General features: G+C 40.9%; 1 protein-coding gene across 3 annotated transcripts in view; it reads left to right on the plus strand.

Annotated features, from left to right (window-relative positions):
- The first annotated feature begins 1,693 nt into the window (after positions 1-1,693).
- Positions 1,694-16,065, plus strand: part of AFTPH (aftiphilin) — a 48,512-nt gene continuing 34,140 nt past the window's right edge. The window contains exons 1-2 of one of the 3 annotated variants that reach the window (XM_083730214.1): positions 1,694-2,041; positions 12,930-14,646. In XM_083730214.1, the coding sequence (XP_083586340.1) occupies positions 12,961-14,646 (1,686 nt within the window). In that variant the 5' untranslated portion in view covers positions 1,694-2,041; positions 12,930-12,960. The remainder of the gene's footprint in view (positions 2,042-12,929; positions 14,647-16,065) is intronic. The other 2 variants (XR_014561913.1, XM_083730213.1) reach the window with 2 other exon arrangements.

A 16,065-nucleotide genomic window follows, 5' to 3' on the forward strand; every position in this document is an offset into this window, starting at 1 on the left:
ATAACAACGAACTGGCGTTGGTCCTTTGTGAGCTGGGACCTCGGGCAGCTCTGACACATATCTTCCAACATTTCGCCAATGAAAATAGGGGTGTCCTGAAGAAGAAGAAGAAGAAGAAGAAGAAGAAGAAGAAGAAGAAGAAGAAGAAGTATATCCCACCTATCTGTCTGGGTTGCCCCAGTCACTCTGGGCAGCTTCCAACATACATAAGAAAATATTGAACATAAAAAAAAAAAAATTCCCTATACAGGGCTGCCTTCAAATGTCTTCAAAAGGGTGTATAGTTACTTATCTCCTTGGCTCAGGGGTCATATAATACAGTCAGAATCTTTAATACTACAAAAATTATAATAATAAGATTTCCTGCCCACTCTTCACCATGAGATTCCATGGTTGAGTAGGAACAATGTTAAAATACAGTATAAAACCAGATAAAACTAAATGAGTAATAGTGCAATGCTATGCATGTATAAGGGACGCAGGTTTAAACCACAGCGCCGCTTGGTCTTGCCGATCAGGTGGTCAGCGGTTCAAGGCCCCACGACAGGGTGAGCTCCCGTTGTTTGGTCCCAGCTCCTGCCAACCTAGCAGTTCGAAAGCACGTCAAAGTGCAAGTAGATAAACAGGTACCGCTCCAGCGGGAAGGTAAACAGTGTTTCCGTGCGCTGTTCTGGTTCGCCAGAAGTGGCTTAGTCATGTTGGCCACATGACCCGGAAACTGTCTGCAGACAAACGCCAGCTCTCTCGGCCTGTAAAGCAAGATGAGCACCACAACCTCAGAGTTGTTCATGACTGGACCTAACTGTCAGGGGTACGGACCTTTACCTTTATGCATGTATACGCTGAAGAAAACCTCCCTGTGTTCAGCAGGGCTTACTCACTAGTGTTCTTAGGTTTGCAGTCTGTGGTCTATGACCTGGGAGAATCTCTGCTCGGCCATGAATCTCACTGGGTGACTTTGGGTCAGTAACCATCTCTCAGCCTAACCTACTTCACAGGCTTGTTGCGAGGATAAAATGGGGAGAACCATATGCACTGCCTTGAGTTCCCTGGAGGAAAAGTTGGTCTAAAAATGTAGTAAATAAAATAAAGTGTAACAAAAGTTCTGCTTCTGTATATAATAGGCCAAACTTAAAGAACTGAGGCAGTGTAGGGTACCAGCACCCAGCTTTAAGTGATTCTCTGCAATATCATGTTGTGCTTTCCTATTCTTTAAGTATGGCAATCATAGCAAAAAGAAATACAGTATGACGATCCAAGCAGTATAGCGATCAAAGGAAAGGAGCAAAACTTTTATAAGATGTTGTAAAATACTATGTTAATGTTTAAATGAAAAGAAAGGATGAGGTAATTTGACTAAGTAAATTTTATGTGAAATTGGTTTTGGGAAAACTGCTACCGTGGAGTATATGGAAACTCAGCTCGGGGGATTTGAGGAAGTCACTTAACAATGTTAACAAAAGTGGAATCATTATAGCAAGGATAAATGCTTGTTTGTTTGCTTGTTTTTGATGTCTTTTTGGTTATAAATTGGAAAATTAATAAAAAAAAATTGGGGGGGGGACAAAACAACAACAACAACAATGGAAAGCCGCCACTGACCCTGGCGAGACCATAGCGCCCTTTGACCGCCTGACGGCAAAAGCGTTGGACTTTGAACTGTATACCGGAAAGGCGTCGAGAAGAGCGCGTCGGGCGGAGGCCCTAACCGCCGCCGGAAGTGACGCGAGAAAGAGGATGTGGCGGTTCTGACCGTGGCGGCGGTAGCAGCAGCAGCAGCAGCAGCAGCATCGGACGCCGGGCGAAGAACCTGGGGACGTTTCTGTCGCGCTGCATGCCGGGAGACAATGGACTAAGTGGGAGTTGGGCTGGACCAAGGCGCTTCTTGTCGGGGGGGGGGGCATCTCTGGAGTGAAGGAGGCGGGGGGAGTTCCAGATGGATTCGCCCTGATGGCGGTTGCCGCGGGAGGCCCCGAGTAACCCTCCGAGCCCCGACTGGCCTGGCCATGCCCGACCCAGCTGCCCCTGCAGGAGGCCTGAGGTAAGAAATGCCGCCGTCGCCGCTCCCGGGTCACTCCGGGGCTCGGCAGCCGGAAAGGTAAGGCGGAGCCTCCCAGCCCGGCGGCGGCCTCCGCCGACCACCCCGCACTTTCTGAGGGAGGGAAGCGGCCTCTTTCCGCCTCGCTTCTCTGGTCTCTTCTTAACCCCCTCCCCCCCTTATTTACCAGGCAGGCTTCTCCCTGGAAACGGGCCCCCTCCCGTCCTACGAAACGCGGGCCCGAGGGTCTCCCATTAAAATAAAGGGGCCGCTCGCCATGGGAAGGAAGCGTCTGCGGGGTGGGGAGAACTTTGTAACTTCTCGCCCTCTGTGGGGATTGTGTCCTGTTGACCGTGTGGCTTGGGGAAAACACGGGAGGAGGCGGCGGCGGCGGGGCTGGGTGGGCTAAGAAAGTAGAGGCAAGGTATTTAAACACTTATTTACACACACACACACCCGCTCTTCAAAGTTAAAAATGTGAGAGAAGGTGGTGGGAGAAAGAGGAGGTGAGATAAGGAAACACTTTCCTTTTCCCCTCAGTGAGGGACCATTTCTCTCCCCCTCCTCCGTTCCTCTTCAGAGTTAGGGGAAAGAAACCACAAGGATATTGTTGGCACTTTTGAGACTCCTAGTTCGTTGTGTATTAGCCCCGTTTTATGTTGTGACTTGAAGAACTTCATTTCAATATGGGGCTGCTTATTGGCTTTTGTGATAATGAGCCCGGAAGGGCATAATGGGATATTATAAAACTGTAATGACTCTGGGTGTTCCAGTTTTCAGGGTAGTATTGTTTTCAAAGTACAACAACTGTTAGGTTTGAATGGCTTTTATATCTTCCTCCAGTCCATTAAATGACATTTATATCTTACATCAGTTCATTGTTCCTTAAGATTTTGATTTAAGTTTCTACGTGGGCTAAAACATGACATTTTAATATTTCTCGCCACTGTAAACAAAGGGAAATAGTTTGTGTCTCTTGGTAGAGAACAACATGGCTGTCTAACGATCAAATTTCCTGTGAAGTACACTTTACAATTTTGTTGACAACAATAATTCATTGTTGGGGTTTTGAAAAGCTGGTCTAGGTTCTTCTTTTCTCACCATCTTGAGTTTTTTTTAACATGCTACTTCTATCTATCACACACACACATACAGAGAGAGAGAGAGAGAAAAACACAAATATTTAGTTACTGTGGCAGAAAGAATTCACATGTGAACTTGCTGTGAGAGATCAGGCGTTATTTATACTGTATTGTTTGTCCTAAAACCTTAGTTTGTGACCAAAGTTGGGAGTATGGGGAATGTAATAAATATTGCCATAGTGTAGGTGTAACAACCAAATTTTGACTAACCTTTTTAATATGACAAAACTAATCTCTAATTTAGAGGCATGTGAAAGTGAAATGGATGCTTCCAGGTCAACAATAGAAAAGTTCCAGCATGAATAATGTGTAAGAAGGCTTTAATATTTAAAATAGGTAAGGACACTCCAGAGCACATGGTATGCCATTGGGCCGTGAGGCTGACATAACACTAATGTGACTTTGTCCTAGGTGGCTTGTTTTCTTTAATGTAATGCCTGTTGCTATTTGTTTATATAAACAGCTACTTAATAGTGTTTTTAAAATAATTTTTATTAAGTTTCCATTTACCCAATTAAACATATAATACCAATTAGTCTAAATAGTGTGTTTAAGACAGTATTCACTGTCGTAATACTGCAGGGTTTTTGTTTAAAAGAGAAAGGAGAAGCTTTTGAACACACACAACCTCTCTTATTAGGATTAATTTCCACAAATGTATTTATTTTAGAGATTTTTATTTTAAATGCTTTTCAGGGCAAGGGTTCTTTCAAGATAGCTCACAGTCCATATAATAACGGAATACAGCAGAATAATTTTTTTAATATAAGCATTGAAACCACTTTTGAAGAACAACATAGAATAAAAATAGATACAGTGAGAATAAGATAAATATTCCCCATAATTGTTTCACATTACCTGAGATAGTGCTTACAATTTGTTCTTGGATACTTCTTTGATGGCTCAAGTGGCATTTTTAATTTCTTGTGCTTAAGTAAATATTAAGCATTTGCAGTTAAGCACATGCCCACATGATGCGAAACTCGGTTTTCCAAGAAAAAAGTTTCCACGTGGGACCATTTGGCCCTTATGGCTTGGCCCTCCATCCAGACATAGTGGACTGCTGCACTCTGGACTAGACTGGTTCTTTATTCAAAAGGTAGTGAACACTGTGCACTGTTTTCAGTTCCCAATGCCAAACAGGCATTGGAAGGGGAACATTAAGAGAAGGAAGAAAGCCTACAAAATTCTAAGCTATTTCCTTCTCTTTCATGCTATAGGGCAGAGATAGGTTGAATTTAGTTTTTCCATTCCAGCATTCTGATATTACAAAGAGCCCTTCTAGAGCAGGCCAACAGGTGCATCAGCTATAGCATCCTGTTACCATAGTGCCCAATCAGGTGCCTGTGGGACAAGCAGGATGTGAGCATAAAAGCACTGTCCCAACTTGTGATTCCCATCATCTAGTCCTGAATGGCATACTGCCTCTGACAGTGGAGATAAATCATAGTCATCCTTATAGTATTGATGGCCTTGTTATCCAAAAATGTGTCTAATCACCTTTTAAAGCCATCCAAGCTGGGAGCCATAACATCTTGGTGGAGTTTCATTGTTTCATTATGTGATAGTGAGGGGAAGTTCAATTGTACAGCCCAAAGTACTTGTGCCTGTGGAGCAGTTCAGTTGGGTACTAGGCCTGGGCAATATATCGACATCTCGCCCAGGACTGGTGTGAGGGGCAGACTGTAATGACAGCTTCACTCAGCTGTTGACTGTTGAGCAGGTCGTGCACAGTAACAGAAGCACCTGCGGTTGAAAACTGATAGTTTTTATTGAAAGATAGACGGATTATGTACAAAAACAGAATCCTCTCACATTGTTTTACCCACCACCTTGCTGTTCTCTCACTGCAGATTGCTCTCACTTCAGAGTGCAACTGCCTGCTCCAAACTGAGAGCATATTGCCTTTATCTCATCTCAACTCCAATGTTCTTGAACCTAGACATAACAATAGGTGTATTTGCCCTGAGCCAAGTACTACCAATTAACTGTTGCTGAAGGTACAGTATATTGCTGGTGAAGCCATCACAGCTCCTGAGTCCATCTGCCTCCAGTGCCCAGTGCACTGAGGGGGAAAAAGCTGTAGACGGGCGCTGCAGACAGAGGGACTCGGGAGAGACAGCGGTTTCACCAGTGATGTACTGCTGAATGAAACTGCCATCGCGATCTGCCCTCATATTGGCAGAGGGAGAAACAAGCTGCATCTGCGAGACACCGATACAGCTTCTTCCTCAGTTTCTTTAAACAGCTTGGCTGAGGAGCATGCTGCTGCCCTTGCCTCAGCCAAGCAGTTTTATGGAGCCCCCAAACCACCACTGGCTCGCACGAGCCAGCAGTGTGTTGGGGGCTTCGTTAAAGTGCCTCCCCCCGGCCCTGACCCTGCTTATGTGCGAGCAGGAGCATGGCTGCTCAACTGAAGAGGTGTGGGCTCTGTCACTGTTTTCTGGAGCGTCTCCACCCCCATCGTTCAGCCCGGACACTGAGATCCAGCGCCGAGGGCCTTCTGGCGGTTCCCTCATTGCGAGAAGTGAGGCTACAGGGAACCAGACAGAGGGCCTTCTCGGTAGTGGCGCCTGCCCTGTGGAACGCCCTCCCATCAGATGTCAAAGAGATAAAGAATTACCTGACGTTCAGAAGACATCTTAAGGCAGCGCTGTTCAGGGAAGTTTTTAATATGTAATGCTGTACTGTTTTTAACACTGATTGGGAGCCGCCCAGAGTGGCTGGGGAAACTCAGCCAGATGGGCGGGGTATAAATAATAAATTATTATTATTATTATTATTATTATTATTATTATTATTATTATTATTCCACTGCTGCTACCCACTCTCCAGTGGAGAAGTTTAAAGTAACTGCAGGTGAGTAGCAGACTGGTGAGAGCTGAGGCAGTTTTTCCCTGCACCTCCCAGGCTGGAGCCAGTGCAGCTTGTTCAGTATCATGGTTTATCACCAAACCGTGGTGTTTGGCTGATGATAAATCACGATGTTGAAAATCTAATGTCGCCCAGCCCTATTGGATACTGCCCGATACTTTTGTATAGGTAGCTGCCCCATATTTTTGTATATGGTACACTGATTTCTATTCCTTGCAAATAAAATGTGCTTTGTACAAAAATATAAGGGTTTTGTTTTTCTCTTTTTTTCAGCTACACTTAGTTCGATATTTTTCTATATCGCAGGACAGCGTTGCCTATTAGGATCATTTGCTCACATTCATTGGTAGAAGTTTTCTTCTACAGCAGTTACTTGGGGGGAATAGTTATCATAAAAGCAAAATTGGCTATTGATTCCTGCCAGTTGCATATTGCCATGGGCTCTGCCTGGATGGGGTTTGTGTGGCAATAATTCCACAAGATGTTCCACTTTAAAAGGGAGCATTGTTGAACTGAAGCAGACAACCACTAAAGAAATGTAATATCCTGTGTTCATGTTTCCATTACAAGTGACTGGAGGACAGTGGTAATGATTTCAACACTTCGAGTTTATACAGTGATGGTTTAGATAGAATCTAGTGATACATTATAGATGAGGTAAGCTTATGCTGGCTAGGCTAAGAACAACGTGACTTGTTTCTTTGTATGTGTATATTACTCATAAATCTAAAACTTAGTAATTTGAGAAGTAAATTTTAATCCTTGATGTCTTTCTAAGAAAACTGTTTTAACCCATCAACATGAAGTACCGTATTTACTAACGTGCACCTTTTTTGCCAAATTATGTTGCGAAAATTAGCCATTGGGAGGACCAGGCTCAAATTTCTCGCCTCTCAATCCCTCAGCAAACCTTGCTTCTCCCCCTTCTCTATTCCCCATCCACTCTCTCCCCTGGAGGACTGGTGAGAATTGTTATTGTTGGAAAAGACCAAAGTGAACTGCCCTGAGACCTCTGGGAATAATAATAATAATAATAATAATAATAATAATAATAGGATTTTGTCTCATGGGTAGTGTAAGGATAAGCAGTTCTGTGGACTGTAATTTTGAGTCTGAGTTCCAGCAAAAGTTTGTACACACTAGAACCCTTTCAATCTATTTCTGATGCCAAGATGCTTCTGTTTTAAAGCTGTTTAGGGCACAGAAATTCTACTGTATAGGAAGTAGCTGCAAGAACTCATATGCATACCTGTCTGTGATTGAGGTGTATTTGCATGGATGCATTTGATAAGTATTGCAGTTTGACCTTGGTTGATTATGTTTCCACTAGAGAGGTAATGCAATAGAATAAATTATGTAAAGCTCATCTGAAAACTAGTGAATGAAACTTTGCAAAAGATAACTTTAAGAATATCAGATTTTAGATTAGCTTACTGATAAGACTTGCAATTTTAATATACCTAAACTGAAATAATTAATGGTTAATATTGAGCATACTTCCCTTTTTCTGCACTATCTCACTCTTCAGCTCCTTGTATCCCATCAGTTGCTTTGGAGGGTTGACAGACCTCCATAGCAGATTTAGAAAGGGGGGGGGCGGGGCGCTGACAGTGTTTGAAATTAGCCAGGGTTGTTTTACTACTGGCATGAGTCCAGTTGTGAAATTGGAGATTTCTGGGTACCCAGTTGGCAATCACAGTTCAAAAACCTCTGCCTTACTCGATAGTTAATACTATTTCCATTTCCACCGTGTGTGTTTCTCCCTGCACACAGGAACAAGTGAATTATTGTAAGAGTAATATGTCTCTATATTTCTATAGTCAAGCAATGTAGTTGAGATCATAGAACATAGAATTGTAATGTTGGAAGGGACCCCAAGAGTTATTTAGTCCTGGCAAATATATTCTGATTTGGTGACCACAACCTAGATTCAAGGTGCCATTATGTGCCTAGCTTATATACCTGAGTTTTTAACACAGGGGGCTGAAGAGGGGAAGCCCCTTGCACTTGCTCTCATGATCTTGATTGTGGTAGTATTTTATGCAGAAATACTAGGATGAGCACAGCAAAATACGTCTATATAAGTTTTTATGAAATATTTGTGAAATATAATGTTTATCTGGTATAGGGAAATAAAGCAAATTAATGTTTAAATCAAGAAGTAATATGTATTGCATATGGAAAGCGACTTTTAAATCAAGGATACCTTTGTGTTATATGCCTTTGAGCTGTTCTGAATGGATTTGCACAGTGAAATTTCCTTGCAGTAGCTATTTCGATTTATTATTGAGTGTGAAGAAATGAGAGCTGTTCAGAAGAAAAACATTTTAATGCTTTAGAGAGATAAGGATTGTTTCTGGTATTTATGTGCAGTTTTCATGTGAAATGGCTAAATAAATATGCCCGAGCAACAATTTAGAGGTTGAATAGTCAAGGACAAATTCCATTACCTTTCATTAAGAAGAAAAATGTGAAGCTGCCAGGAACCTGGTTTAGTTCAACCCTTAAACCATAGCAACAGCTGCTTCTCCTATTCTAACTTCCCGCCGTTCCCCTAAGTATTTAATATATTTTCTTTAAAAACACTGAAGATGTAGTTGTGCTCAAATTTATGTTTCTATAGTTGTCCGAACAGGTTCTCATTGGGTCGTGATTTCAAGCCCCATGTTGGGCAAAAGATCCTTGCCTGGCAGGGGGCTGGACCAGAAGACCCTTGCAGTCTACAAGCCTATGATTCTATGTCTTTGAGAGAGTGAGCTGCTTTCAGAGTGGAAGCTTGCTGCTCATACACTAAGGTTCTGAACCTGGTAGCTCCCAGTACTTTATAAGTAGAAATATAGTAAGCCAATTAAATTTATAACTTGACCTGTTGATTCAAGTGGGTCATATAAGCATGCTTATATGTGTGCTAGAAGTGTATTCCAATTCTGAACCACATAATTTGAAAAACACTATATGAGGTGTGGAATAGATATAATAATTTATTAGAACGCAAAACACCATGGTGGCTGTCCCCGTTAGAGGCTACAACTGTAAAAAAGTTTAATATGTGGGAGGGGGAACTGGGCCACTTATGGTGATTTGCTGATTGAAAGAGATAATCAGTGGAAATTAAGACCATATGAGGAAATAAAAAAAATGGTAAATGATTGGTTGCATTATCGTCCAATAAATGAAATGTTTAGAGAGGACAAAAAGAAAAATGGATTTGAATATACAATATCCAGGTTTGAATTAGATTTATCGAGTAATAAAGTAAAAGTATTGTCAAAGATGTATAAGCTACTTCTGGAATGGCATGTAAAAGATGAAGAGGTTAAATCTGCTATGATTCATTGGGCAAAAGATAATGGTTATAATATACAGTTAGAAGATTGGGTAAGATTATGGAAAGAGGGAATAAATTTTACGGCCTGAGTTCGCTTAAAGAAAATGTAATGAAAATGATGTACAGATGGTATATAACGCCAGTAAAATTAGCAAAAACATATAGAACAAATAATCAATGTTGGAAATGTAAAGAAAAAGAAGGTACCTTTTAACATATGTGGTGGGTTTGTAAGAAAATAAAGGCGTTTTGGGAAATGATATATAATGAACTTTTAAAAATGTTGAAATATACATTTACAAAAAAACCAAGAAGCCTTTCTATTAGGTATTGTAGGAAGAGAAATTTGTAAGCAGGATAAAACATTGTTTTTATATGCAACAACTGCAGCGAGAATACTATTAGCCCAAAGATGGAAGCAAGAAGAATTACCAACCAAAGAAGAGTGGCAGATGAAATTATTAGACTATGCCAAATTGGCAAAATTGACTGGGAAAATTCAGAACCAGCAGGACCAGACTTTCCTGAAAGACTGGAATAAATTTATGTTGTATTTGAAAGACAGCTGTCCACAATTGACATCGTTAGTAGGGTTACAAGAAGTTTTGTAAGGATAAATTATCATTTATTATTAAGATTGGTTAAATTTTTTTAATAAAAGTAGATTTAATAATAATAATAAAATACAATTAAATGCAGGATTAGAAAATAAGTTTGAAAACTATTCACGGGGAGGAGGGGGAGTCTCAGGCTTATGCAGCCAAATGTTTATGGTGTTACATAATAATGTTGTTGTGTTTTAAAAAATGAAAAAAAACCAATAAAAATTATTAAATAAAAGAAGTGTATTCCAAAATTCAAGATGTTTCTTACAGTATTGAAATGAGGGTAGGGATGAAGTGGGGTGGGAGAAGAATTTAACTTGTGATCATGTTTAGCTCTTGGCTTTTGAAGGCATATGCGTAAACGTGTTTACAAGTAGCTTTCAATTCAAAGACAGGCACTTTTGTTGTTATGAGTAATTGTAATGCTTATTACATAACTCCTGTAAGGAAAACATTTGAACAAGTAGAAAAAGATGTGGGGTTTACTTTAAGTTGTGAGTTTGCTTTAGCTCTATTATAGATGGATCTTTTGCTGACTTAGTATATGAAATTTTCTGCAGGTTGAATTATTGGATGAAGTCATTAATAATAATAAGCTTTGATTAACAATATATTTGAGGCTAGAGAGTCAAGTTAACCATGTTTAAATAGCATAACTCAGTGAATTCCAAGAGAACTCTAGTGTTGCAAAGCATTTCTGAGAACACTAAATTATAACATTCAGGAGTCCTGGGTCATTGTGACTTGCAGAACTGGGCAGGGTGGTTTGAATTTTAAACAGTTTTTCTTTGTCCTTTGTATACATTTTATTTGTCAAGGGATTGGCTCTAGTACTGAAAGTATATAAAATGCTCTGAAATGAAATGTGGTGCATACTCACTAGAAATCCTTTGTACAGACAACATATTGCACTAATTGTCATAATTGCCAGGAGAAGGGAGAACTCTTGCTCTACATGTTTTCATTATCCGAATGAGGTATACCAATGATTTTTTACTGCTGTTATAGTAACCTTATTAAGTAAGAAGGACACGGGGAATGAGTTGCTTTTGTTTATACAGTGGTACCTCTAGATACGAACGGGGTCCGTTCTGGAGCCCCGTTCGCATCTAGAGGTAAACGTAACTAGCGACGGCACGTCTGCGCAAGCGGTTACACGCTCCGTATTCAACCCGAGGTATGACTGTATATAGGGACTAAACTTTTTAGGCGTCATATTCAAAACTAACACCACAGATCTATTATTGTCAGTGCACACTTCTAAGGAAGGGCTTCAGCTGTGGTATCCTCCAGAAGGTCTGGCTTATTATTAACTTGCAAACACAGTCATTGACAAGAACCTGGGAGAGGAGGATGGAATGTTAGGAAACAGATATGTGTATACTGTAATATAAAAATTAAGCAACTTCTGCTTTAACAGGTTAGGGCAAAACAATATGGCAGCCTTGTTTACTTTCTTACAAAATTCTCATTTTTAACACCATGTACTTCAACATTATTTCTGCACAAGCCATGTGTGCTGCTCCAGCAATAGTAAAAACAATCTGGGTTCTGTTACATGTATCTTGACTTTTTCCAGCTTCAGCAGGAGCGTGCCTGCCATTATAGGCAAAGCACTACTACCCATGTGTACAAGGAAGGTAGTGGCAATATATTATCTTTGCACAGTAAAGGTTGAACTGAAGCTAATAGTGGATAACACTTTGGAGCTGCTGTAGCTTTAATTTTATCTGTCGTTGCAGGTTGGGCTGAGATACTAGGATACAACAACTTGCAGTACGCTTGATTGTTATACCCTTATTGCAGGATGGAGGGCTGAGATACTAGTATACAACAACTTGCAGTACGCTTGATTGTTATACCCCTATTGCAGGATGGAGGGCTGTACTGAGAGATAATAGCTTGTAGTAGTAGTAGTTGTTTAGTCGTGTCCGACTCTTCGTGACCCCATGGAACAGAGCACGCCAGACACTCCTGTCTTCCACTGCCTCCCACACTTTGGTCAAACTCATGTTAGCTTCGAGAACACTGTCCAACCATCTCGTCCTCTGTTTTCCCCTTCTCCTTGTGCCCTCAATCTTTCCCAACATCAGGGTCTTTTCCAGGGAGTCTTCTCTTCTCATGAGGTGGCCAAAGTATTGGAGCCTCAGCTTCAGGATCTGTCCTTCCAGTGAGCACTCAGGGCTAATTTCCTTAAGAATGGGTAGGTGTGATCTTCTTGCAGTCCATGGGACTCTCAAGAGTCTCCTCCCGCACCATAATTCAAAAGCATCAATTCTTCGGCGATCAGTAGTAGTCCACTGTAATACTGCAGGTCAGATGGTGAGGCTACCAAAAATACCCCTTATCTCTTGGGTTGCAGCAAAGATCTTAAATTGTCCCCTTAGGCTTCCTCCCAGATCAAAACAAGCACTCGGTTATAGTTGCATGCAGAAGCCGCAAGTGCCATTAACTTGCATGCAGAACGGTTGCAATTTTTAGTCTTCAAACATTTGGCACATGAAGTAAGACCCAAGTGTGTATTTTTGGGTAACTTACCTTATGTTTCTCCCCAACCCTCTCGGCCACGGATTCAGCACACACCAGGAATATACTGCAACACTTTGACCCACTTGTAGTATCGTAAGTCTTTGAATATTATAAATAAAATAACTGAATGAAACCTATTGTATATAGCTTATCTGTGAATTGATAAATTATGTCCCATGTAGTTAGGGCAAGTTGCATACCAATGGAATTTGTGGTTCATCAATAAGAAATTTGGGTCAGAGGCATGTTCTTTTAATAGCATCTTCAGACTGGATGTTAAGATGAACAATTAAAGTGAAGTGTTTATTGCATATTGTAAAATACAGTAAATTGTTTCCAGGTTTCCCTTATGTTATAGTTGACAGCATTTTGAACTCAGCATGTTGAAGTAATTTCCCCCTTTTTTCTTGTAGGTGCAAAGTAACCTTCATAAAAGACTGAACCATGGAACCAGATATCATCCGAATGTATTCTTCATCACCACCACCACTAGATAATGGAGCAGAGGAGGAGGATGAAGATGAGTTTGGTGATTTTGGTGGGTTTTCCGATGCTGGAAGTACTGGAGCCTTTGACTTTGCATCAGATTACTCCAGTTCAAAGGAAGAACATAAACCTTCATGTAACTCTGATTACTCAGGCAGTGTAGATGGCATTATAGCTTTTACTACTGTTAAAGAGTTTCCTCTTGATAGTAACAAAGAAAAATGTGAGTGTAGAAGTTTGGGTACTTCACTTGATGATATTTATGCAGAAGAAGTTAAGAGAACTGGAAAATTAGAGTCGTCATACTCTGAAATTATTAGGACTGATATGAAAGTTCCAAGTCAGGACCACCAAGTAGACAGCTGTAATGGTGAGAAACAGCCATGTCCAGAAGTTCTAACAAATGGGTTTGCAGCACTGGACACGGCAAATTCTCAGGAAGCTGAAGATACAGATGGTATCAGTGACTCAAAGGGATTAAAAATAATTAGCACTAATAGCTCTGAATTAAGTTTGGAGTCTATACCCACCACAGCAGAGGATTTTGCAGACTTTGCCACGTTCTCAAATAAACAAACAAGCCTGGTTGATGAAACAGGAAATAAAATATGTGAAAAAGAAGTGTTTTGTGTACAGGAAAGCAATATTATAAATGGTGAGGGGGAATCTATGAAGAAAGCAACTTCAGATCGAAGCTGTGAATATGGACAGATTTGCATTTCAAAAATTAATTTAGCGAACAATGAAGACTTCAAGGCTAAAGAGGACTGCACATCACTAGAACACAATGCCTTTATTTCTTCCATACACACAACTGTGAATTCAGTAGGCACAACTGAAAGTATTGGAGGAAGAGAGGAGTGTGACACTGGAAATAGTAAAGAACATACCTTTTTAAGGACCAATGATAATGCAGATACATTAAGCCTTAATGTAGGTGGAGTTCAAAGTCTTGGCTCTCATCCTACAGAAGAGAACATATATGATTCTGAAATAGTTAAGAATGGTGAAAGTGACATTGGGCATGCATCATGCAGTGGTTTAAATGAAGATGATTTTGGTGACTTTGGCACAGTCAGCAATGGATCCCTTGCTTTTACTCAAGTTTCTGCCAGCCAAGAACACTTTCAAAGCCCTTCTGAAGACATCAGTAAAAGAAGTAATGCATGTGGTGACTTCACAGATAGAAGTGATGTTCATCAGCGATCATCAAAGGGAACTCCTCAATCAAAAGAGATTTCAAACAAGGATGAATGTTGCACAGATGATGCTGGTTCTAGCATGACAGTTCAGCCTCTTGCAGAATTGGAAAATGGAAATGACAGTGAGTTTGGAGACTTTGGCTTAGGGGTAAAAAGGTTTCCAGACTCTGATGAGTTTTCAGCCTTCAGTTCTGCTGGTTGTAACCAAGCTACAGAGTGGAAGGCTTTTGAGGCTGAGCAAAAAGAGAGCTGCTTGTGGGCTGCTTTTGAAGATGAGCAGGTGGTGGAACCTCATCCCATAAAAGATGTGTGGCCATCAGATAGGACAGGCACAACTTTTGATGATGAAGATTCAGTGACTCATACACCTAACAGTGTTTCTGTAGCATCTTTGCATGGAACCAGTAGTGGGAAGTTGCAGGACTTGCCGGCTTCAGCTCGGGTAACTACCACACTTTGCTACTGATGCTTATGGTTTGCTTTTACAATTCGCTTTATTATGTAAAATGCACACACTTCATTTTACCTCTTACTTTTGCATTCCAATACTATGCATGTTTACATGGGCGTTAGTCCTTCCAGCAAAATTCCATTTAAGCTTGAGGCTCTTTGAAATTTCCTCAGCATGCACATGCATTGAGCAGGGGGATGTTGCCCGTTTTCCTTTCCAGCTGCAATTCCTCACAGGGCAACAAATGCCTCTTAAGCAGAAAAGCTATTTTCTGCATTAACTCTGGTGAACCCCACAACCTCAGAAGCAGCTCTAGGGGTGGAGCATAAAGTCCAGCAGAAGGAGAGGGGCTGGCGTGGGAAACCTAGCGGGTCCACTTTGAATCATAACTACTATGTTGAGTTGGTTTACTCCCAGATTGCACCACTACTGTGATTTTCCAAGAACACTTATTTTAGGTATACTTGGGAACACATGTAGCACAGGTGATAAATCTTTGTGGTCCTCTTGTCTGCATTAAATAATTAGAATTTTGGGTGACAAAGACAGTTTCAGCCCAGTTGGACTTTCTGTGCTGTTGGTGCAGCACACACATACAAAGCTTCTTGCAGTTCCAACTGCTCTGTAACCAGACAATCCTCCTCATTTGATGGAAGGACATTTGATAATTTGTGATTTACTTTTTTGTCATATACAGATAAGGATGCTCTTTCATTTTAAAAACTAGCCAAGTTTTGAAAGCATAGCAGATAGAGGTTATGCAGCTTAAAGTTTAATCAAGCGTCTACATGAGAGCCATTCAAGGTAGAAGCAAGCTATAGAACTGAATCTGAAGAGGAAATTGGATTAAGGTTGTGTTAAACTCAAGAGACATTGTGAATAAGAAACATGCTGGCTACAAGTGCAAAGTTTTCCACAAAAGCTTGGATTTAGGGTCACTTTTCTCTCAGAAACCAGTAGTAGAAGAGGCTTTCTGCTAGCAGGATGCACATTTTGAATCCAAGCCGTTTTAATGGGAATTTCAGTTTTCATGTGTTCCATTAGCATAGTAATATAGGCACCTTTGTACATAATTTATATAGCTGAAAGTCATGTTTCAGAAATGAAAGACTGTTTAAAACCAATTCTGTCACACACGCCCCCTCATGGTAGCTGCAGAAATCACTGAGGTCTCCTTGCTCACCAGTTGAGTATTTCTGCTGCTATATGTAGCATGAACGTTTTGATATATAAAGCCTTAAACAGCTCAGTACCTAAAGGAGTTCATCTCCCCATATGAGCTAACCCAGATCCTGCAATCATCATCTGAAGCCCTTCTTGGTGTGTTCCCTCCCCAAGAGTTCCAGAGGGTGACAACATGAAAATGGGCCTTTTCTGTAATGACTCCCTATTTGCAGAATGCTCTCCCCC

This window comes from Podarcis gaigeae, assembly GCF_964106915.1.
Source record: "Podarcis gaigeae genome assembly, chromosome: 3".
NCBI lineage: Eukaryota > Metazoa > Chordata > Lepidosauria > Squamata > Lacertidae > Podarcis > Podarcis gaigeae.